The sequence below is a fragment of the Typopeltis vanoorti genome, chromosome 2, assembly GCF_054136105.1.
Source record: "Typopeltis vanoorti isolate ZY-2024b chromosome 2, IOZ_Tvanoo_1.0, whole genome shotgun sequence".
Classification (NCBI taxonomy): Eukaryota; Metazoa; Arthropoda; class Arachnida; order Uropygi; family Thelyphonidae; genus Typopeltis; species Typopeltis vanoorti.
Window position 1 is genome coordinate 148,019,415 of NC_143550.1, and position 23,527 is coordinate 148,042,941.

The following is a 23,527-nucleotide window of genomic DNA, read 5'->3' on the forward strand; positions in this document are numbered from 1 at the left end:
ACAATGGTGCAGTCGACACCTATCGCTATATGTATTCAATTCATTTTTACTACATTGAACAGCCAACATCCTAAAATATATTTCACAAAAGAAAAATCTTTTCATATGGTTCATTACTTGTTTTTACTTACTAAAAGCAAACATGCCTGCATGCACATCCACAAACATCTACACAGACTGGAAGACACTTGCATAAACAATCACACCATTATCCAACCCAACAATATGCTATCCTTAAAACACCAGTTCACAGATTATTTGTTGTAGGCTATTTGTTGTACTGATCCAGTTCTTAATGCAAAATTGAACTACTTTCACCATACATTTTTAGTTTATGACTACTCCCCTATAAAATGACAAAACACTACACGCCTAATTTCTTCCTCCTTTCAAACACAAGACTAAAGGAAACAATTATTCCTATCCCCTTATATCCTGGGTCCATTTGGAATGATAGCTAACTTACTAAATAAATATAATATCTATATTTAACAACCCTTATCTGCTCCAAAGAACAACATCGTTTCTGTATGAAGTGCCCCGTGCATGTAACTTAGCCTAATGTGGATAGACACACACACACACACACACACACACACACACACACACACACACATTAGGTCAAGTTACAAGGTGGATGATGACTTATTAACGGATACGTTAACATCCACTGTGGAAAATACAAGTATATTCACTATCATCATCATGACTAGTGAAGACTGTCAAAACCATGATTTGGACACCTTTACACAGATTCAAATGGAAAGAAACTACGGTGCTATATAAGGAGTCATTAGAGGTCAGAAAGATTATTTTTGGAGTCAGCAGTGGCACTGAAATACTCCCATGACATTAACAAGTGTCTTCTTCTCTGGCTCACTAAATCTGTACAGTTCTTTGCTGCAAGTATCAAAAGATGAATAAATGGTGAGATAAAATATAATATAGTTAAAGATATTGACCTACTTGGAGTATTAAAAAAAATGGGAAAGGATGACAGTATAGCATGTTATGCAAACATGATAAAAGCAAGCAAATGCAGATTATAGTGAATACTGAACAGTTTACATTTGCATGAAATCAAATTAGATATTATTAATAACCTAATCAGAAGATCATATTACATCACCCGGTATAAGACTACCTAATCAGAAGATCATATTACATTAGATATTAGATATTATTAATAATAATTAGATATAATAATTAGATATTATTAATAACCTAATCAGAAGATCATATTACATCACCCGGTATAAGACTACCTAATCAGAAGATCATATTACATTAGAGGTCAGAAAGATTATTTTTGGAGTCAGCAGTGGCACTGAAATACTCCCATGACATTAACAAGTGTCTTCTTCTCTGGCTCACTAAATCTGTACAGTTCTTTGCTGCAAGTATCAAAAGATGAATAAATGGTGAGATAAAATATAATATAGTTAAAGATATTGACCTACTTGGAGTATTAAAAAAAATGGGAAAGGATGACAGTATAGCATGTTATGCAAACATGATAAAAGCAAGCAAATGCAGATTATAGTGAATACTGAACAGTTTACATTTGCATGAAATCAAATTAGATATTATTAATAACCTAATCAGAAGATCATATTACATCACCCGGTATAAGACTACCGTTCATCATACTGATGGGGGCTTAAAAAGTTCCATGTTTGGTCTTTACAGCAGGGTTCCCAGATTATCTGGCACATACTAAAGTGTTGTAAAAATAATCATAATTTAAAATTATGAATCTTTTTAGAATTGCTTCTCTATTCTAATATGTTATTAGTTTTGGTTTCATAACACGTATGATCAGCACTTGTGATGTGCCTGTTCATATGTGATTTGATGTACTTACTAGATTCTGAGAGTTTGCAATAATTTCAGTCTTTTTTTATTGTAATTCATATTTGTTAAGTTAAGATATCTTTTGTTCCTTGTGAAGACATTCTCTTTACCCTAATGAAGACAACGTTCAGCCATTACTACGTAACTTCTCGCTTGCCATTTACATGACATGCATATGCTCACTGAGGAGACTGATAGGTGATGACAGTTGACAGAGAGAGAGCATTCAGCACCATAGTAAACAAGCAGAGAGAGAATGCAAACTTGAGAAAGACAACCAGAGAATTTTGCTCTAGGAAGTTTTTAAAAAACATGACAGTCGGAAGAATATTAATATAAGATTCCAAAAAGGAATCTTAGCACTGTGAATCTTTAAACTGGAAGAGTTAAGCCTGTCAACAACTGTTTAGTAAATAAAAGAAGATACTGGAGTGATATTCTATTTCGATGTTCAAATAAACGCTAAATAAAGTTTCATATTCTGCCTGAAGGACACCAGATCTATTTATTATTCTATGGGAAAAAGCAAAAAAATTGCTGAAATCTGAAACTATAAAGTGGCTTAACATGAAAAGCTCAGCTTAGATGTGTTGTTTATGAATTAGTAGAAGAAACTGTCTTTTTTTTTATGCACAATTTACTCAAAAATTAGTAAATTGTGCATTAAATTGAACTGTGAGAGGTAAGAATATTTATACTTCAAGTGAGATATGAGAAATAATAATGTATGCCACATAAGGGAGATAAAAAAAGTATCCCATGGAAAAAGAAAATTTAGTATTTTTTGAAAGGGCCTAACAAAGAAACTGACTTCTGATGAACATTTTGTTGTTGTGAAAACAAGGTGTTTAGTCTGGTAGACATGATTAAGTATATGTTAAACAACCCAGTAATAGAATGAATTATTTTATTTTTTTTTAGGATAAGAAAATCTCTGAAGTGTAGACTTATCTTGAAGGCCTTGGATCCAATTTTTTAGTTATTTATGTAATTTTATTTAAAATGTATATAATGTTTTTAGTTTCATTAAATGTATATATTTTTTATTTGGTCTCAAGTCAATAATTTTCTGGATTATAAAAGAAATAGAGTTAAAAGTTATTGCACCAATTGGAATTGAACTCTTGTGTAAATTACTTAACACTTGGTGTAAAAAAACAATCTCATTACAAAGATGAAAAATTATAAAATAATAAACAATGGCACAGCTGACAGATTTTTTTTTAAATAACTGGAACAGCTGAATAGACAATCATAAAATAATAAACAGTGTCTTGCCTCTTGTAGATGGGACTAACAAAATCTCCATTCATCTCCATGAAACGTTACTGCCTTGCCTCTGACATTAATCAGCAGTTTGAAACAGCTGTCAGGTCAGTGTGACCTTTATCAAAAGCATTAATAAAAGCTAAGCATACAGGCTACTGGGCAGAGTTTGGTCTCTATAAAAACCAAGGCAAGGCAACTCTGATGTCAAAGGTTGTACTCTCAAGCTCTACAGTCAGTTTTGAAATATTGACTATAATGAGAATGTACTGATAAAGCAAAGCTCCTTATAAAGGTTTACAAAATAATGACAGACTGTGGCTTAGAATCCAACAGAAGCATATATCCAAGTGTGGCTTCCATAACTGAAAAAGGCATGTTGGATTTGAGAGAGCACTAAATGTTTCTATAGCTCCAAGAGCAAATGCAAGGGAAATGAATGTTAATTTTCTTTTCCCATATATAAATGCAGTCCCCACCCCCCATTTCTTTTTTAAAGATAATGTGCACATTATCAGAAAACAGGATTGTTGTGAGCCAAGATTAAAACTTGCAGTCAGCATAGAAAATGACTCATTGGAAAGATATGCATTTCTACCATCTAGCCAGAAAGCCAAGGTATTGAGTATTTCCCACATATGCTGCTAAGAAATGTATTTTCTTGGTAATATAAAGCTGAGTCATTATCAATTAATGTGAATACAATATAGGCATACTTTCTCATATGAGGGAACAAAAAAGCAAGGCAATCTTTTTTCCTCTTTATTATGAATTCTAATTTGAATTATAGGTTCCGAACAAATTATTTACACAACGTTACTTTTTTTTCTAAGAAAATTAATTACCACTTCTATCTGCTGCTCCTCCATGCATAATTCTTGCTATTATTATAGTTCCTGAGCTTTCATCATATTTTATTGTGGCACCCTAGAAAAAACATAATTTCATCAAGAAATGACAATACAATTAACAAAACCTCTAACATGAAATGCAGCTACTGCACAGATAATTAGTACTAATTATTGCAGTATTGACTGCTAAATGCACATATCAAAGAATCCTGTATTTTTATCCTCAGCTAACTTTACTGTAACTTAATTTTTTTTAAATACAAGTTATATATATACAGGGTGTTCGGGATAAATTTGACAGTTTCGTAAGGAAAAAGAAAATCTTTGTATCTATTAAATTTAATGAATTGACAAAAAAACATTACAGGCAGAGTTAATTACAATACTATCAACAAGATTTACTCAAAATAACCACCATTAGCATCGATCACAGCTTCAATTCTGCTTCGGAACCTCGAACAAGCTGATGCTACAGTCTCCCTGGGAAGGGCCGCAAAAACTGTTTTAATTTTATCCATTAACTGGGCTTTTGTATTACTGGAAGTGCGATTGGTGTCTTTTTCAACTGCGCCCCATACAAAATAATCCATGGGGTTAAGGTCTGGGGAGTTTGGAGGCCAAACATTTGGACTGGTGAAGTCGTAGAAATTTTCAGACAACCATTTTTTCCTTTTCCCAGAGGTGTGGCAAGGGGCCGAATCCTGCTGCCATACATACGGCCTACCATTGGCTACCCTTGTTATCCAGGGCTTGACTACAGTTAGCAACTCCACGAACAAAGCCCGAATTCCAATGCCAGGGTTCTTCAACACCTGTTCCTGCAGATTTGCGAGGAATTCTGCTGTACGAACGCAATCAGATCGTCTGCTAGGGATCTTTCTTCTTGCTACATCCTCGTAGTCACCATTGCAAGTCTCTGGTTCATGCCTGATTGTTTTTACTGTATTCAGGGAGCATTGGGCAGCAGTCGTAATATCCTTATTTTGATGGCGGGCACGAATCATCATGATACAAGTTATTCTCTTCCATGATTCAGGTGGGTTCCAGCTATCCATCCTTTCTGACATCTTGTATATGAATGAAGAAGGGTCCAAACTTTTAAATGAAGAGAAGTGTGTGTTAATACATGTAACTTACGGAAAAATATAATTAATTATAAATATGTCAAATTTATCCCGAACACCCTGTATATATATCTATATCTATATATATCCTCCCCCTTGTTTGTTTAAATTTAGTCAATTGCATTATGTTAATCTGTGAAACTTTTCATGAGAGAGAGAGTGTGTGTGTGTGTGTTTTGATTAGCAGGTAAGAAAAAGTTGTATATATTATACTGGATGCGCTTGGTATAGAACCAATGTCATTGGAAGGTCAGAAGAATGAAGAGAGAAACAGTATGCTTATATGGGATCCTTCATAAGACCAAGGAAGAAATGGTGCAAGAGAAGAGCAAGGTATAAACACCAAAATCAAAGAAGGAAAAGAAGGAGAAAGTTTTTTATAGTGATTCTAAGTTGTTCATCAAAAATATGATTAACAATATTATTAATCATAACATCAATCAAAATCAGCTAATGTCTTTTATTCCCTTATAGGAAGTAGGCGAGGCCGTTTTAGTTCTAACATTTGGAGACAGAGTAGGCAGTTCAATCTCCACTATTAGCCAATCAGAGATAGCTAGCCCAGGGCTATCAGTAATTTAAGCAGCACACAATGAAGAGACAAATAACAAGTGCTGCCATCTAATGGTCCCTGACACAATATTTTTAATGTCCGAAACAATGTGGGTTCTACGGTCAATTTTCTTGAGTTTACAGGATTAAAAATATGAGTTTCTGAGAGGAAAAAAACCCGCTTGCCCATGCCAGTGATCAACTAACTCAGGAACCAGTCAAAAAAAAGATTAGAAAAAATTGCTCTAGTCAACGACTACAATCGAACTCACGGCACCCTTTCTTCGGGTGATCTGGCACTGAGGAGTGCATACACCACTTCCAGTGGTGTATGCACCACTGAAAACAGACTCAAAAATTGATAGAGCTCACACACCTGACCATCAAATCATCTTCCTCCTTCAATTCTAACTACTGATTTACAACTCAAATAGAGACTGTGTATTGCTTGATATAATGTCCTATTCACACCATATAAATGGAGTGTTTTGAACAGCTTTCCTCTTGGCACCTTGTCATATGCCTTTTCCAGATCTACCAAACTTAAATACAGATCATTGCTACATTCCCATAATATCTCAACTATTCGTCTTAAAGTGAAAATTTGATCCTGACAACCTCTGTTTAGCCTGAGCCCAGCTTGTTCTTCTCTAAGTTTCTCCACAATTTTTCTTAGGCATTTCCCAAGAATACTTGCATAAATCTTACCAGGAATGCTCAGTAGAGAAATTCCTCCGTAATTCTCACATTCAGCTTTATTCCTTTATATATATATATATATATATATAGATGGGTACTATGAGCACTCTATCTGGAATTCGACTCTCTGAAGTGTGGTTCTGTTCTGAAATTCTGCAGTGTAGCCACTATGAAACTTTTATACTTCCATATTTTAGCATTTCTGGTAAAATATCATTTACTCCACAAACTTCAGTTTTAAGATAACTTTTTCTACTTCAAATACAGTTATATATTCCAGATGGCATTCCTGTTCAGTGTTTTCTATCACTATGCTGTTACTGTTTATTTCATTTAGCAATCTTTCCAAGTAATTTCTCCACACATCAAGAATATCTGTATCCTCAACTTTTGTGTGCCCTTTATTCAGTGGTGAACTATAAGGGGTTCGCGCGAGCCCTTTGTTAAATTTTTCTCAAATTTGTAAGCTGTGTGGAGAAATTATCCACTTTATGCAAGCATTTTGCATTGAACGATAAATATAAGGGCTTTTTAAACTTCTCAATTTGGAATTTTTAAAAGATCTAGCATTAATGATTGATATCCTATAGGAATTATCATATCTGTCAGAAGCTCTACAAAGTCCCAATATAAGAATTATAAGAGCTAATTCCTTAATCATGTGAACAATTAATGTAATTAATGATTTTAAAAATTCTGTAGGTTCTTATGAATCTAAAATTGATACCATGTTAAAATCAAAAGAATTTGAAGGAATAGAAATTGAAAGTAAAATCAGATTTCACAAACTACCGCAAGAAACATTACTAAACTCTTATAATGTCTTTAAAGGATAGATTAATGCAGCAAAGTAATTTTAAACTTAAAAAGGAAAATTATGAGGGTTTGGAAGATGAAGAACTGAAAAACATTTTAAATGTATGTTCTCCTGAAACATGGAATATGGAAGAAGTTACGCTTCCATGGTTAGAAGGAGAAAAGAGAATAAGATCTTTAAATTTTATTTTGAAATATGAAATTAAAATTAATGATTTTAAAGATTTAGTGGAAAAGGCTTTGACTGGAAAGTTACAACACGAAATTTCCAGCACGGTGAAAAAAGCCAAAGTGATTATGGCAACAATTGCAGTTTGCAGCGATGAAGCCGAATGAGCTTTTAGTGTGATGAATAATATCATAACGACAAAGAGATCTTCTCTTACTATAAAACATATTTCGGATTTATTGACAATATGTATAAATGGGAAACCTTTGAATAAGGTGTGGCAGCTGTTGTCATAAGTATTTCCTGGGTAAATGTGCACCAGACAGCGAGTTTTTTTTTTCATGTAAAATCATCTCATCGTCTCAAAAGTATGTTATATGTATGTTATGTTATGCAATTTTATTTGCTAAATAAAATATTATAGTTACTGTTACTACCATTTCACAAATAATAATTCACTTTTGGTAATCCCATATAAATAAATAGGACTATAAAATAATGCCCCTTGATTGGTACTTGATTTATTATTTATAGACTGATAGTTAAAAAAATGTTTTTCTTATGTAAGATAAATTAACAGATGATTGTGTGCAAATATTTCATGTTTAGATCATGAAATATTTGTTCAAAAATTATAGCCTTTACAGGTTGATTGTCCCTCATACTTTTTGATTGGCATTTATACACAAGCTGTATTAATAAAAGTTTTTGTGTGAAATACTGCTTTTTTCTGCTCGACGATGCGAGCCCTTTGTTAAAATTTCCATAGCTCACCACTGCCTTTATTATATCTAGTTACAGGCAGCCCTAGGTTTACGCCTCACTTCAATTCCTGAAAAAAAGGGTGTAAACTGAATCGGCATAAAACGAACCCAATTTTAATGGGAGGTATAAAGTTATGTTCCGCGCAGTCAAAAAATATGTGCATTAAGTATGTGTAACATTATTATATTTAAAGCTTTGATAATACATACATATATATTTGTTAAAATAAAATTATTAATCACGGAAACAAAACAAAATTATATACAAAAAATATGAAACTTCGAAAAGATCTTACATATTTCTATGTTGAAGTTCCTGGTTTCTGATCACCTGCATTTTTTTCGAAAAAAGTATCCAGTGTTAACTGCCTAGATTTTCTTTTTCTTTCTTTAAAGAGTTCAGTGTAAGGTCAAATAGATGTGACTACACTCCTTTTTATGTTTGCATTCCATTCCAAATCGTGGTCCATTTCGCAGAGTTCATCAGCCAATGTCTCTATGCTTGCAAGGATACGCTGTAAATCAGCCATTTTTATATCTCTCAGAGGACCTTCATTTTTTTTCCTCCTCCTTTGGTTGTTGACTTAATTCTTTTAAGTCTTCATTGGAAAGCGGTTTATTATGGCTCTCTAAGACTTCTGTCACATCTTCAGCTGTAATATCGTCCAATCCCGCATCTTGCGCAAGCTTGGTAGCATCTTCAATAACATTCTCCTCTTGCTCTAATTTCTTGAAGTCGTGCATAAATGCTGGAAGAGGTTTTCGGCATGCTCCTTTTAAACACTTTGCTGACACTTCGTTCCAAGCTGCCTTGATGTTGTTAATGCCCTTCAAAATACCGAATGACCACCAATAGTCTTTAATAGTTTTTCCTGAAGTGTCCAAGACTCTTACCATTTCCATAAATGTTATACGGAGGTAATAGGTTTTGAAGATTGATATAATCCCATGATATCCATCGGTTGCAAAAGCAATGATGTATTTGGGGCATGTAAACAACCTTGACATCCAATGTACTCTTACTTCAGCAAGGTTTGAGGATGTCCAGGGGCATTACCCAAGAGAAGCAATGCCTTGGCTGGCAAATCATTTTCTTTACAGAAGCAAAGCACGGTAGGACAAAAATAATTTGTGTACCAATCTATAAAAATGTCTTGTGTAACCCAAGCTTTCTTGTTCCATTTCCAATAGACTGGCAGCATGGCTTTTAGACCCTTGAAGGGCGTGGTGTCTGTGAATGATACAGCAACATTGACAATATGTATAAATGGGAAACCCTTGAATGAATTTAATCCGAATCCCTATGTCAAATCTTTTCTAGAAAATCATCGCTCAGCTATAGATCCCCCTAGAAGAACACAAGACGTGAAGGAGGAAGGAAGGAAATAAGATGAGAGATATAAAAAGTTTAAGCTTCAAAGTTCTGGAGACATTTGCACCCAATGAAAGCGTGTCTCACCTTTGTCTCTTTAATACCTGGAGCGGAACATTCTTCACAGGAAATGAAGGTGCGTGATGGCAATTTTTTCCAGTAGAGCCCAGTCTCATCAACATTAAAAATGAGATCAGAGGATAACTTCCTCATTCAAAATTCTTTAGGAAAAGCAGCCGCTGCCAAAACATCTGCACTTGCCGCCTCACCACATACTTTGACACTATGGCACTTACTTCGAGACTTAAATCTCATGAACCAATATTTACTTCCTAAAAATGTTTCTTCACCTCCATCTGTCTTTTTAAGATCCTCAAAAATTGTTTTGCTTTCTCAGTTATATCAACCTGCGTCAGAAGAATGTTTTTCTGATTCAAGTCATCCATCCAAATTTTTCCATTTTTTCATGAAGTTTACCCCTGCTATAACTTACAAGTTTTGCATTTAGTACTGCCGTAGACTGCTGCACAGACCGTTTTATTTTATCTGCATTTTTCATAATTGTAGTAACAGTCAATGGAGGCAAATTCACTCTTCTACAGACATTAGCACATGTCTGCCCATCTTCCATTCTTTGAATCACCTCCATCTTCTTTTCAAGTGTGATTGATTTCTGCACCTTCTTAACACCAAGTTCTGCTAACTTTTCTGCACTTCTTTTATCACATGGTATGTAATTACGTACTTTATCAATTTAAATACGTATGTAAGTAAAAAAAAAAAAAAAAAGAACAATTAGGTAGATTTAACAGTAAAACTAGGTATGATACATATACGTCTTAGTAGCTCGGTAAACACTCAAACACTAGAGTGCCTGCTAGCGTCGTTTCTCAGTCAGACCACACTACAGTAAGAAAGCAAGCGCAGCCATCCGCCGTTATTGTGAATCGGCGTAAACTGAACTGCCATAAACCGAGGGCTGCCTGTACTTTTACAGTACTCTTTCCTCAATTTCTGGGCTTTTTCAATAGCCTCTAGAATATTTTATCACCATATGATATTTATTTTAAATGTTCTTACCAAAGTCATCTCATGACTTTTGTTTAGCTAATTTTACACAATGCATTGCTTTCTTACATTTTTCTCTGAATTTCCTAAGAGCACAAGGTGACTTACTTGCCAGGTACTTTAGACATGCTTTCTTTTATTTGACTGCCTCTTTAACTTCTTGAGTCAAATGGAGTTCTGATTTTTCTATCCTCGCAGATTACCTGACCATGTGCCTCTCTGGCTGAACCAAAGTTTTCTTTTTTGCCATTGAATCTCCAAGGTATGGTTCTTGTTTTCAAACTCTTTCAGTTTTTCTTGAATAACATTTGTGTATTTGAGTGTACAGTTCACATCTAATAGCTGTTAAACTTTTGTTCGTTTCAAAGCTTTCTTACACACCTTTTTTTTTTTTCAATATAAAGTTTAATTTTATCTTGCTCAACAGTAAATGGTGATCACTTCCTATTTCAAATCCTCTGTATACTTGTATCCTGAAATAGTGGAAAAACATTACTGTCTACAATAACATAGTCAATGAGACTTTTCTTATTCCTTGCATCTTCCATAATTGTCTATAATTTTCCTATAATTCAAACACCGAGTCCTTAACATCTGATTATCCTAGTGAAATAATCCCCCCCCCCTTACACACACACAAAGGAATTCAGACAACAACAACAATTCACTGCTTCATTTCAGGTGGTGCAACCAAAGCCTCCCTGGGATTTTTGCTTAATAGGCGATCCCTTCCTCAGTCACCCCCCCCCCCAAAGAGGTGCTCTGTTTTTGCACTGTTTCTATAGGTACTTCTATGAGCAGTGCTCTGCTCAACTGGCCACTAACATATCTCCAATTTCTTCAAATCATGTAAGAACTGGAGCAACCACTAGCCAACACCAATACACTGTCTAATTCTATTTTGGAATTAGACAGTATATGGGTGTTGTTTGGAAAACTGTATTGTTTTCCTTAATGACTATGACCTTACAGCTGTTCAAGAAACACATCAACAGATTCCTTCTTTCATCCTAATCAGTAGCCACACTGTTGTGTTATGTTATAGAGTTGATATACACTAATATTCAAAAGTTAAGCATGAATTACATTTTTACAGAATACGAAAAAGTTTCATGATTACACTCAAACATGGACATAAATTTATTGCCAGCATATTAATAACGTATATTATTACACAAAAAATGTGTTATAAATTTTGTACAAATTAAATTGCAATCAATACATTTTTAGCAAAAGTTATAAATTTACTAAGGACATAGTTAAAGAATTAATGTACAGTGCTTACAGAAAACTATGCAGAGACATTTCTGTAAGGAATATGTCTACTCCGAACAGCGATGCAGCTCTCACAATGTCGTACATTTAGTACCAAGTGATTCAGAAGTTCTTGAGGCAAAATGGCCCACTCCTCCTTCAGAGCAAGGATAAGGCCTTGTTTGTTTTCTGGAGTGGAATTTCGAGCAGCAATGCATCATCAAATTCCTGACATGTACCCTCAAGAGTGTACAGGATATGATAGTACTAAATGAAATATTTACATCATTACTAACTTTCTATCTACAATTTTCCTCCAAATCAATCTGTTACGTGTCAAGATTATCAGATCTTATATTTCTATGTCCAATATTCTCATATCTAACATTTCTATTTTCTAAGATTTTTTTTTACTGTATCAATCCGCCTATATTTTGGTCTTCCTCTGGATCTTTTTCCTGCCAAGGCAGAGGACTAGTTTTGATATATTTCTTTTCCCATTCTGTTTAAGTGACCATATACCAATTGAGATTAGCTCTGCTGACACATTCCTGGACGCTGACATTGTCAAGTTCTTTCCTAATATCCTCGTTTTTAATATACTATTGCCATTGACACCATCTGTTCACACTCCTAATCTCTCTCAGGACTCTCACATCTGCAGTCTCTAGTCTTTGGCCAAGTGTTTTATTTCTAACCCAGCATTCAGATCCATTAGTTAAAATTGATTTGAACACTGTCTTGTATACAGCAAATTTAGTGTTAAGGCTAATTTCTCTCTTATTCATTAAAAATTTATTTAGTTGACTTCCTACCATACCAGATTCATTGATTCTGTTGTCTATTTCAATATTTACCATCTTCATTAAAAATCATGCCCAAGTAGCTGAAATGTTTCACTTGTTCCATAGGGTCTACATTCAGAATGTAGTCGATATTTTCAATGCTTCTGCCAATTTTCATTGTCTTTGTCTTGTTATTGCTGACTTTCATACCATATCTATTACAACAGTCAGGGAATCTTGCAGTATAGCGGATTTATTTAGAAGTATAACATCATCCGCATAAAACAAACACCTGACATTAACATCCCCAATTTTTATATCAGGTTTAATACCACTTTCCTTCATAATGTGATCCATATAGATAATGAATAACAGAGAAGATAATGTATCTGACAACAGAATTAAACCATTTCTTGTACTTCCTTCAATTCTAAATGCTGACTTACAACTCAAATAAAGACTAAATATTGCTTGATATAATGCCCCACTGACTACATACAACTGTAGTGTTTTGAATAACTTCTCTCTTGGCACCTTGTCATATGCCTTTTCTAGCTCTACAAAACTTAACTACAGATATTAGTTATATTCCCATGATTTTTCAACTATTTGTCGTAAAGTGAAAATCTGATTCTGACAACCTCTATTTGGCCTGAAACAGCTTGTTCTTCACCAAGCTTCCCTTCCACAATCCTTCTCAACCATTTCTCGAGTTCACTTACATAAGTCATACCAGAAACACTCTGGTAAGACTTATGGTAACACATTGCCATTTCAGTGGAGAAATACATCTGTAATTCTCACATTGTTTTATTTCCTTTTTATATATGGTACTATGAGAGCTCTACTCCAATCATCCAGAATTCATCCCTCTGTCGAGGCCTTCTGAACTATACAGTGCAGCCACTTAAAGACTTATCCCTTCATACTTGAGCATTTCAGGTTATATATTATCTACACCTGCTGCATTCCCACATTTCAATCTTTTGATGGCTTTTTCTACTTCAAATATGGATATGAATTCCTGACTGCATGCCAGTTGGTGTTTTTTTACTACTGTGCTGACACTGATTCTTTAATTTAGCAATTTTTTGAATTACTCCATACTTCAAGGATATCTTTCTTACCAGTTTTCATGTCACCTTTATCATCTCTAATTCCTTTTAGAGCACTGTTTCCTCCATTTCTGAGCTTCTTCAACAACTTCCAGAATATCTTGCCACCTTCTTGATATTTATTTTCTATATTCTTACCAAAATCTTCCCATGACTTTTGTTTAGCTAGTTTTACAGTGTTTAGCTTTCTTACATTTGTCTCCATGTTCTCTAAGAGCACAAGGTGACTTATTTGCCAGGAACGTTTGATATGCTTTCTTTTTTTCCTTCACTGGCTCTATAACTTTCTGTGTCCACCATGGAGTTTTGATTTTTCTATCCTTCCAGAAAAAACCTCACCAAATGCCTCTCTGGCTGAATCAATCAGCATTTTCTTCTGGTCTTTCCACTGAATCTCCAAGGTTGTTCCTCTTCTCAAACTCTTTCATTTTTTCTTGAATGATGTTTGTGTATTTTAGTCTACAGTTCACATCTGAGAGCTGAGCTGCTGAATTTTAATTCACTTTAAAACTTTCTTATATGTTCTTATTTTCGATATGAAATTCAATTTTATCCTGCTCAAGACTAAATGGTGATCACTTCCAATTTCAAATCCTCTGTATACTCTAGTGTCCTGCACCAGGGAGATAATATCACTATCAACAATAACATAGTCAAATGAGACTTTTCTTATTTCTTACCTCTTCTCTCCATGTGAATTTGTGCACATTTTTATGTTGGAACATTGTGTTAGTAATAACCATTCCATGTCCTGAGTAGAAATCCAACAGGTATTTGCCATTATTATGAGCTTTGCTCTTTTCTTCAAATTTTCCTAAAATATTTTTGTATGTCTGACAATCATTTCCTACTCTGCTATTTAGATCCCCATTTTTCATTATATCAGTTGCTTTCTCTAAATACTCAAAAAAATTCCTCCACTTCTACCTTAGTAGAACCTTCTGTCAGACCATAAGCACAAATAAGTCTTGCTGTCCAGTTCTCCATGCTTATATTTGCCTACATCACTCTACTTGAGATTGCCTCCCATTCAAGAAGATTATCCTCATATTTAGTGTTGAATACTATGGCTACTCCTCCTTTTCCTTGATTGTCCTTGCCTGAATATAACATTTTGTATTTATTGCTCAGAAAGATCACACCAGTTTTTGTCTTTTTTGTTTCAGTCTTTTCAGTTTTTGTTTCAACGTGATAGTCACCCGTATCATGTTGATCTGGTACTTATCCAATTCCTTAGCTAGCTCCATTTCTTTGCCATTGAGGCTTATTATGTTGATAGTACTGGTCTTGAACTCTGCTGATGTTGAGATGGGGGTGTGTTTTAGGATTTGTTCCAGTATCTGATTTCTGCTGTTCACCCTGGTTCCCTGGCAAAAACAACAGGGCCTTGTTTAACTGGGTGACGTTCCAGCCGGCATGAAATTCTGTTATGTTGTACCATCATTTTATCTTATGGTTTAAGCCAATAAGAATACAATTTGGTCAGCTAAATCCTAAACTGCCAGCCCATCCTTATTCGTTCAGTATCCAGGTAGATACCCAACAGGGTGCACCATGAGAAGGTAAGAATTGGTCATTAGGTCAAAAGCCCTGGTTGATTCTCTGCATTCCTTTAAAGGCTATGTGGAGGTCTCCTCTCTCTCTATTGCATCTCAACCATGTTCTATGGGGTTGAGATCTGAGGAGCATACTGACCACTCAATTAACTTAATATATTCCATCTCCAGAAGTATCTGCACTGCTCGTGTACAATGTGATGTAGCATTGCCATCCATGAATAATATAAGCACGTAAACACAAGAAAGATATTTAATTAACCAAATATTTCAGTCTGGAAATAGCAGACCATCTTCAGTGGCACTACAACAACAGTTTTAAAAAATATACAAGGTGGAATACTAACAATAGATCATTTAAAAATAGAACAAGCCACGTGATGTTATATCACTAAGTATTAAAGGGAATATGTTTAAGCAGAGACATGATTGAAATAAAGATATTAATTAATAATATTAAATAACATAAAATTAATATGAATTAATGAGTGTTATCCTGATTAGACTTTCCCAGATTTTTGATATAGATATATACAGTCATTCCGATTCAGGTTAGGACGATGGAGTAAGGTCTCTATGCTTTCTTTGAATAAACGTTCAAATTTATAATGGGATCTATGTAAGAGCAAGTTTTTGACCAAAGGATGTTGTGGTTAGTTTCAATTCTGTACTGAGCCAATCCAGATTTTTCAGGTTTGTTGTAAAATTATTTCAACGGGATTGAAACTAACTACAACATCCTTTGGTCAAAAACTTGCCTCTTACATAAATCCTGTTATAAATTTGAATGTTTATTCAAAGAAAGCGTAGAGGCCTTGCTCCATCGTCCTAAATTGAATCGGAATGACTGTATATCTATATCAAAAATCTGGGAAAGTTTAATCAGGATAACTCATTAATTCATATTAATTTTATGTTATTTAATATTATTAATTAATATCTTGATTTCAATCATGTCTCTGCTTAAAAATATTCCCTTTAATACTTAGTGATATAACATCACACAGCTTGTTCTATTTTTAAATGATCTATTGTTAGAATTCCACCTTGTATTTTTTTTAAAACTGTTCTTGTAGTGCCACTGAAGATGGTCTGCTATTTCCAGACCGGAATATTTGTTTAATTAAATATCATTCTTGTGTTTACGTGCTTATATTATTCAGTCTTTATGTCACAAGTATCCTTAAAACATCAAATTGTCATCCATAAAAATGAATTCTTCGCCTACACCACCGCCACAGAACAAGAACTTCATTGCAATAACATTCACCAGTCAGTCCTTTCTTTCCAGCACTTGCAGCTCAGTGCAACTATTAAGCATAATGCCTCCCCACACCAGCATCCCAGTATCTATCCCTTTCAAGGGCATTCTTGCGATGGTAAGCAGTACCACTTTCATGCTAGATCAAGTGTCATCTTGAATTGGAAGAAAGACTAAAACGACTCTTATCTGAGAAGAGTACATTAGCTCATTGGTGTCTTGCCCAATTTTTATGAATACAACACCACGCTGTAGATAGAGGGACACTGACTACTGGCCTTCAGATGTATAGGCCTACTTGTCACACACATCCTGTCTGAGTTTGTCAAGATATCCACGTACCTGTGCTCGAATGGAGCCAACTTGCAAGCTGACCGACTGCATGCATTAATTACATTTTGTTGTTATAATCAAAAATCTGTGTTTATGCTCTGTCATAGAGTGAGGATGACCTCTTAGCAAATGTCTGGAACACATTCCACTGATTTGAAACAATGCCCAGAGCCTGGATAGAATGTTATGTGAGATTCCAAACTCTCTTGCAAAATCAGTAATTCTGCAGCCTTCTTCAAGTTTTCTAATAATTCTTGCTTGTGTGAATTCATCTAGATGATATTTTTGAGACACTAGACATTTTGAAATCTTAGCACAACCTTTTGCCTTTTATCCTGTTGAGTGGTACAGTGTGATCCCTTTGCAGACAATTCGAAAATTTGAATGTGCACCTGCTTTCAACTCAAAATCATCAGTTATACAAATTGTCACAAGCTGATTCATATGAATTTGTAATCTTCAGAAATAGTGTTTAGCACTAGGTTTTGGATACTAGTGTATATGTAGATAAATACTAAAAGCATGAATAAATACACTCCTCATCATAAATAAGTACACTTACTACAGTGAACCGCATCATCTACACCAATGCCATTTATTGCCCATCATCACTAGTATTTTCAGAGACACTCACAAACATCCATGAACATGAAGGGATTTGAATCTGCACATTTTTTGGCTGGAGAGCGAATACACTAATCACTCAGCCAACAAGGCTGGCAAAACACTATATTATGAAACACTTAAATTATTACTCTGAGTACCATACACAGTGCTATACATACATATACTGAGTAGCATACCTGCCAATTCCAACTGTCAAATTTATTTTGGTGTTAAATCAAAATATTTATTACTGTTATGTATTTTATAGTCATAGTCTAAACAAATCCACTAGCAATTAGATATTATTTTGCCCATTAACCAATTTCTGATTATTAAAAAATTGATTCCATAAATTAATAAAGCTACAAGTTGTGTTATAACACAACTATTCAGAAACCAATTAGCTCAAGCAAGACAGAGAATTTATATTGAGAATCAATACAGATTCTTAATTTTACTTTGAAAGTCATAAAACATTAGGACTTTGTTTTAAATAATTACTATTTCTTAATTTCAGATTCTTAATTTTGCTTTGAAAGTCATAACACATTAGGACTTTTTTTTTAAATAATTACCAGTGGTTCGTTGCTTTTGACAAGTTGAACAATTTTAACAGTTTCTTCATCCTCTTCTACTTCATGTGGGACTTCAGGAAGAGTAGGTAGAAATTCTTTTCTTGCTACTTGGTCATGCGTATCTAGTAAAGCCTAATATGAGAAAATAAGACAGAGCAACTGCTTATAATACTATTTAAGAAAAAATTAATGTAGTTAAGATAAAAACAAGAAAAATATTTTAGAGGTATTAAAGAGGTATTTCCCTACCAGGAACACTCAGTACATAAATACCTCTGCAATTCTAATATTCAGTTTTATTTCCCTTTTTATATATGATACTATATGAAAGCACTACCCCAATCATCTGGAATTTGTCCCAATGCCTACACCTTCTGAACTATGCAGTGCAGCCACTGTAAGACTTTTATACCTCCATACTTGAGCATTTCTGGTTGAATATCATCTACTCCTACTGCCTTCTCACATTTCAGGTTTGTGGCTTTTCTACTTCAAGTATGGATATGTATTCCTGATTGCATGCCTGTTGCTGTTTTTTTACTACTGTGCTGCCACTGATTGTTTCATTTACAATTTTTATTTAAGAATTATATCATATACTCCCACTGCCATCTCACATTTCAGGCTTTTAATGGTTTTTTTCTACTTCAAATATGGATATGTACTCCTGATTGCATGCCTGGTCAAAGTGTTTTTTTTTACCACTGTGCTATCACTGATATCCTTAAAGAATTCCAATACTTTCAGGATATCTTTTTCTCCAGTTTTCATGTCACCTTTATCATCTCTAATGGGAGGCGCTAGGGTAGCTGAAGATTTGAGCGGTGGTAGGGAAAAGTGTTTTTTAAACAGTGTGTAGTGTGAATTCTTTTGTGAATTGTGCTGCATTTTTTTTTCTCAGTAACACAAGTGTTATTTAGTGGTTTTCTTTTAGAGTTTCACCGTTACCGAGTTTCGTTGGGTTACTGAGAAGGTGAGGTCACAGTTGGCAGCATTGCGGTGGAAGAGAAGTTTTCGCTATCTAGTATAGTATATAGCGTTGAATATAGTGTTATATTTATATATGTGTGTTTATATTTAGCATTTATTTATTTATATATATATATATCTGTGATACAGTGTTCATATATATTTTTTAGCAATTAGTTTAGTAATTACGTACTTGGCAGTAAGGAATGATGGTGGACCTAACCGCAATCACAAATGGCGTGTCACCGAGTCCTCCGCCATTTAAGAACTCTAATATACGTAATATAATAATAAAGGACTTTGTGGCATGCAGTGATTGCGGCAGTATGCTTCCCAGGAGTTGGATATGTGGCGGTTGAGAGAAGGGAGAGTGCATATATGTGCAAAATGCAGACAATGGGAGGAAATTAATGAATTAGATATATCGATAACCAACCTAGTTGCTTCAGGGACAGGAAACGAATGTTGAGAGACGAGTAGTGCGATAGGAGAGAATGACAAACGGGAGACAAGTAGTGTGATAGGAGAGAATGACGAGTGAAGTGTGAATGAGAAAATAAGAGCCGGGAGTGTAGAAGGCTTGAATGACGGTGAAGTTTACGGAGATGGTTTTGATTAGGTAAATGAATAGCGAGTAAGAGTGACTAACTTATAGAGAGGGATAGATGAGCTGAAAGAGGAGGTGGAATATCTTGTGAACAAGATGAGAAGTATGAAAGATGAGATTAGGAGAATGGAAGAGATGTATGCAAGGTGAATCAAAGTAAGAGTGAGAGAAAGTTTTGGGAATGATAAAAGAGGAGAGAATAGAAACAGTAGGAGAGAGGGAATGAGAGAGAGGTTTGGGAATGACAGAAGAGGAGAGAGGAAATGAGAGAGGGGTTTGGGAATGATAGAATAGGAGAATATAAAAACAGTAGAAGACAGGGAATGAGAGAGAGGCATAGGAATGATAGAAGAGGAGAAAATGGGAACAGTAGAAGAGAGGGAATGAGAGAGAGTTATGGGAATGATAGAAGAGGAGAGAATGGAAACTGTAGAAGAGAGGGAATGGTAAGAGATGTAATGTATGGTGACTCAATGATCAGTGGTGTGCAAGATAGAATGCGTGAAGAGTGCTTGCCTGGAGGAACAACAGAAAGTGTGGCTATGGCAATTAAGAGGGGTGAAAGGGTGGATGAGATGATTGTGATGGTAGGAACAAATGACTTGAGAGGTAATGTAAATTGGGCAGCAAGAGATATGAGATAGTACAAAAGAAGACGCAGAGAGGAAAGATAGTGTGCATGTTGCCTAGGTATGATGATTGTGACGAGCTGAGCAGAACAGCAGTAATATTGAATAACATAATAGCTAGAATGTGTCAGAAGAGAGGACTCGAACATGTGGATGCTTAAACGTGTGGACAGACTTATGTGTTCGTCGAACATGTTGTTTATTATTTTAACGGTATAATAGAACACAGAAACTAAGTAAATAATTGATTTATTAACTTGATGCTGATATTTCGCTGGTATTATAACCAGCATCTTCAGAGCACAAAAACACTGTTTGTCACAATACGCGAGACTAAAACAACATGGTGTACATTAACAAAATTGTAGCAGCAACACAAAGACTAGAGTCCTGATTTTGGCGCCCTCTATCTGGGAAAAAAAAAAAAAAAAAAAAAAAACGCTATCATATATTGCTAGAGTCCTAGAAAAGTGCTAGTTTTTCCTTAATATGACTGTCTCCCAGATCTTCGGCAAGTTAATACAGCCATATTTGTTGAGATTTGGAGTGTGTTTTAGGGCTTCTGTCGCCTCTAAGAACAATCTCTCTGATTTATATGGGTTTCTGTGTAGTACTTTTGTGTTTTTCCAGTTGATCCTGTGTGCAGGGGTATCCAGAGCATGGTCTGCTAGGCCCGACTTCCCATAATGATATTTCCGGACGTATCGTTTATGTTCGCTGATGCGGATATTCACAGTTCTTCCCGGAAATATCATTATGGGAAGTCGGGCCTAGCAGACCATGCTCTGGATACCCCTGCACACAGGATCAACTGGAAAAACACAAAAGTACTACACAGAAACTCATATAAATCAGAGAGATTGTTCTTAGAGGCGACAGAAGCCCTAAAACACACTCCAAATCTCAACAAATATGGCTGTATTAACTTGCCGAAGATCTGGGAGACAGTCATATTAAGGAAAAACTAGCACTTTTCTAGGACTCTAGCAATATATGATAGCGTTTTTTTTTTTTTTTTTTTTTTTTTTTTTTCCCAGATAGAGGGCGCCAAAATCAGGACTCTAGTCTTTGTGTTGCTGCTACAATTTTGTTAATGTACACCATGTTGTTTTAGTCTCGCGTATTGTGACAAACAGTGTTTTTGTGCTCTGAAGATGCTGGTTATAATACCAGCGAAATATCAGCATCAAGTTAATAAATCAATTATTTACTTAGTTTCTGTGTTCTATTATACCGTTAAAATAATAAACAACATGTTCGACGAACACATAAGTCTGTCCACACGTTTAAGGATTCTTCACGGAGACGATATCGTACGCAAGACACGACGATATGGTAAGTGGAAGTTGAAATTGGCGCGGCAACTAAACAGGTTAGCCTTCTTAAAGAGGTGCCGAGACACCAAATTAATACCGAACTGTTTTAAAATCAAAAACAAGTTTCACTCGGCCAAAGCCCAACGCATCTATAAACGAGCGAGTGTAGCGCTTTTACGCGAACAAATTAACACCACTCGCCGGGAATTAGCACAAGCAAATACAACCATCAGCGCATTACGAGAATCACTGCATAATATTCTAAATACTGAACTTTGGCAGATCTTAGAGAACATCACCGACGCAACGGCAAAAAAAGAATTCGACAGAGTTAAAAACCGGCACCAAAAGAAGTTCGAAAATCTACAACAACGGAACACCATACAACGGTCGTTGTATGTTGTAATTGCGGTCGTTGTACGGAACACCATACAACGACCGCAATTACAACAAGACCTCGTCGTTGTGAATCTATCGTCGCTCACCTTAATCAAAGAAGCCACAACTGCTTTAAGTCGAGGGCACAACTTTGCCATAACTCCCAAGCAAGTTCCAAAAGCCGAAATAATGGCGTCCATCGAACGAGGAATTTACGACCTGCCTCCAACAATAGCTAACAACATACGTTTAGATGTGGCCAACATCCTAATCAAGTCCAAGCCTCCAAAAAGTAATATCCCACATAAGGAATTCATTGCTATAAAAGAGCTACACAACAACAGCCAGATTACCATAACAAAAGCAGACAAAGGAAATGCAACCGTGGTGATGGACACAACTGAATATGAAAACAAAATGCACACACTATTACAAGATCAGTCAACATACAAAATTATAGATCGCAATCCCACCAACACACAAAAGAATAAGGCACGAAAATTATTAAAAAAAGTCACTTCCTGGCCCAAAGACACAGTTAACAAACTCAAACCCTTCCATGTTAGAACACCGAGGATCTATGGATCACCAAAAATTCACAAACCAGGCACACCCCTACGCCCAATTGTGGACAGTATAAATAGTCCCACATACAAACTGGCTAGACATTTAGCAAAGCTACTAGCCACTCTCACTAACAATTCTCCCTCCTTTATCAAAAATTCAGCACACCTAAAAAGCATCTTACAACACCTCACCCTAAAAAGCTCAGACTTAATAGTAAGCTTTGACATCACTTCACTATTCACAAATGTACCACTAATAGAAACCCTCAATCTACTGAAGTCACACTTCCCCCCTGATATATTTGAACTATTCAAATTCACAATACATGCAGGATATTTCACATGGAAAGGGAAAATATACAAACAAATTGATGGGACAGCCATGGGCTCCCCCCTTTCTCCCCCCCTAGCCAACTTTTACATAGAACACCTGGAAAAACAAGCAATCAATACAGCCACTCTCAAACCAACACTTTGGCTACATGGCCCTGAGACATTGAAAACATTCTTAGCACATTTAAATAGCCAACACCCAAAAATCCACTTTACTATGGAACCGGAAGCCAACAACTGTCTGCCCTTCCTGGATACACTCATCACACGTCTCCCAGATGGTTCCTTATCATTTTCAGTTTTCAGAAAACCCACACATACAGGCAGATACTTACACAAACAATCACACCATCATCCTTCTCAACAATATGGCATATTAAAAACGCTAACCCATAGAGCGAGAGCAATCTGTTCAAATGACAAGGCTCTTACTGCTGAACTGACTCACTTACGCCACACCTTCTTGGCCAACGGCTACAATCCACAAAAAATAAACAAAATACTAAACACTCCTAAGAAACCCCTCCCACCATCCACCACAGAGAACTACAACAAAACAGTCACCATCCCTTACATTAAAGGCACATCCGAAAAGATCTCAAGAATTCTCATTAAACATAAACTACGCACTACATTCAGACCATGTAGCAAATTAGCCACCCTCATCCGCTCACCCAAGGACAGCATTCCTCCTTTATCACATCCAGGA

General features: G+C 35.5%; 1 protein-coding gene across 1 annotated transcript in view; it reads right to left on the minus strand.

The window, feature by feature from the left end:
• The window catches only part of metro (membrane palmitoylated protein 7-like protein metro), a 456,631-nt gene that overhangs the window by 269,869 nt on the left and 163,235 nt on the right, over window positions 1–23,527 (minus strand). Inside the window, exons 6-7 of the mRNA XM_090408766.1 lie at window positions 18,021–18,152; window positions 3,966–4,047 (exon numbers count right to left, since the gene is read on the minus strand). Coding sequence (XP_090264892.1) covers window positions 3,966–4,047; window positions 18,021–18,152 — 214 coding nt within the window. The remainder of the gene's footprint in view (window positions 1–3,965; window positions 4,048–18,020; window positions 18,153–23,527) is intronic.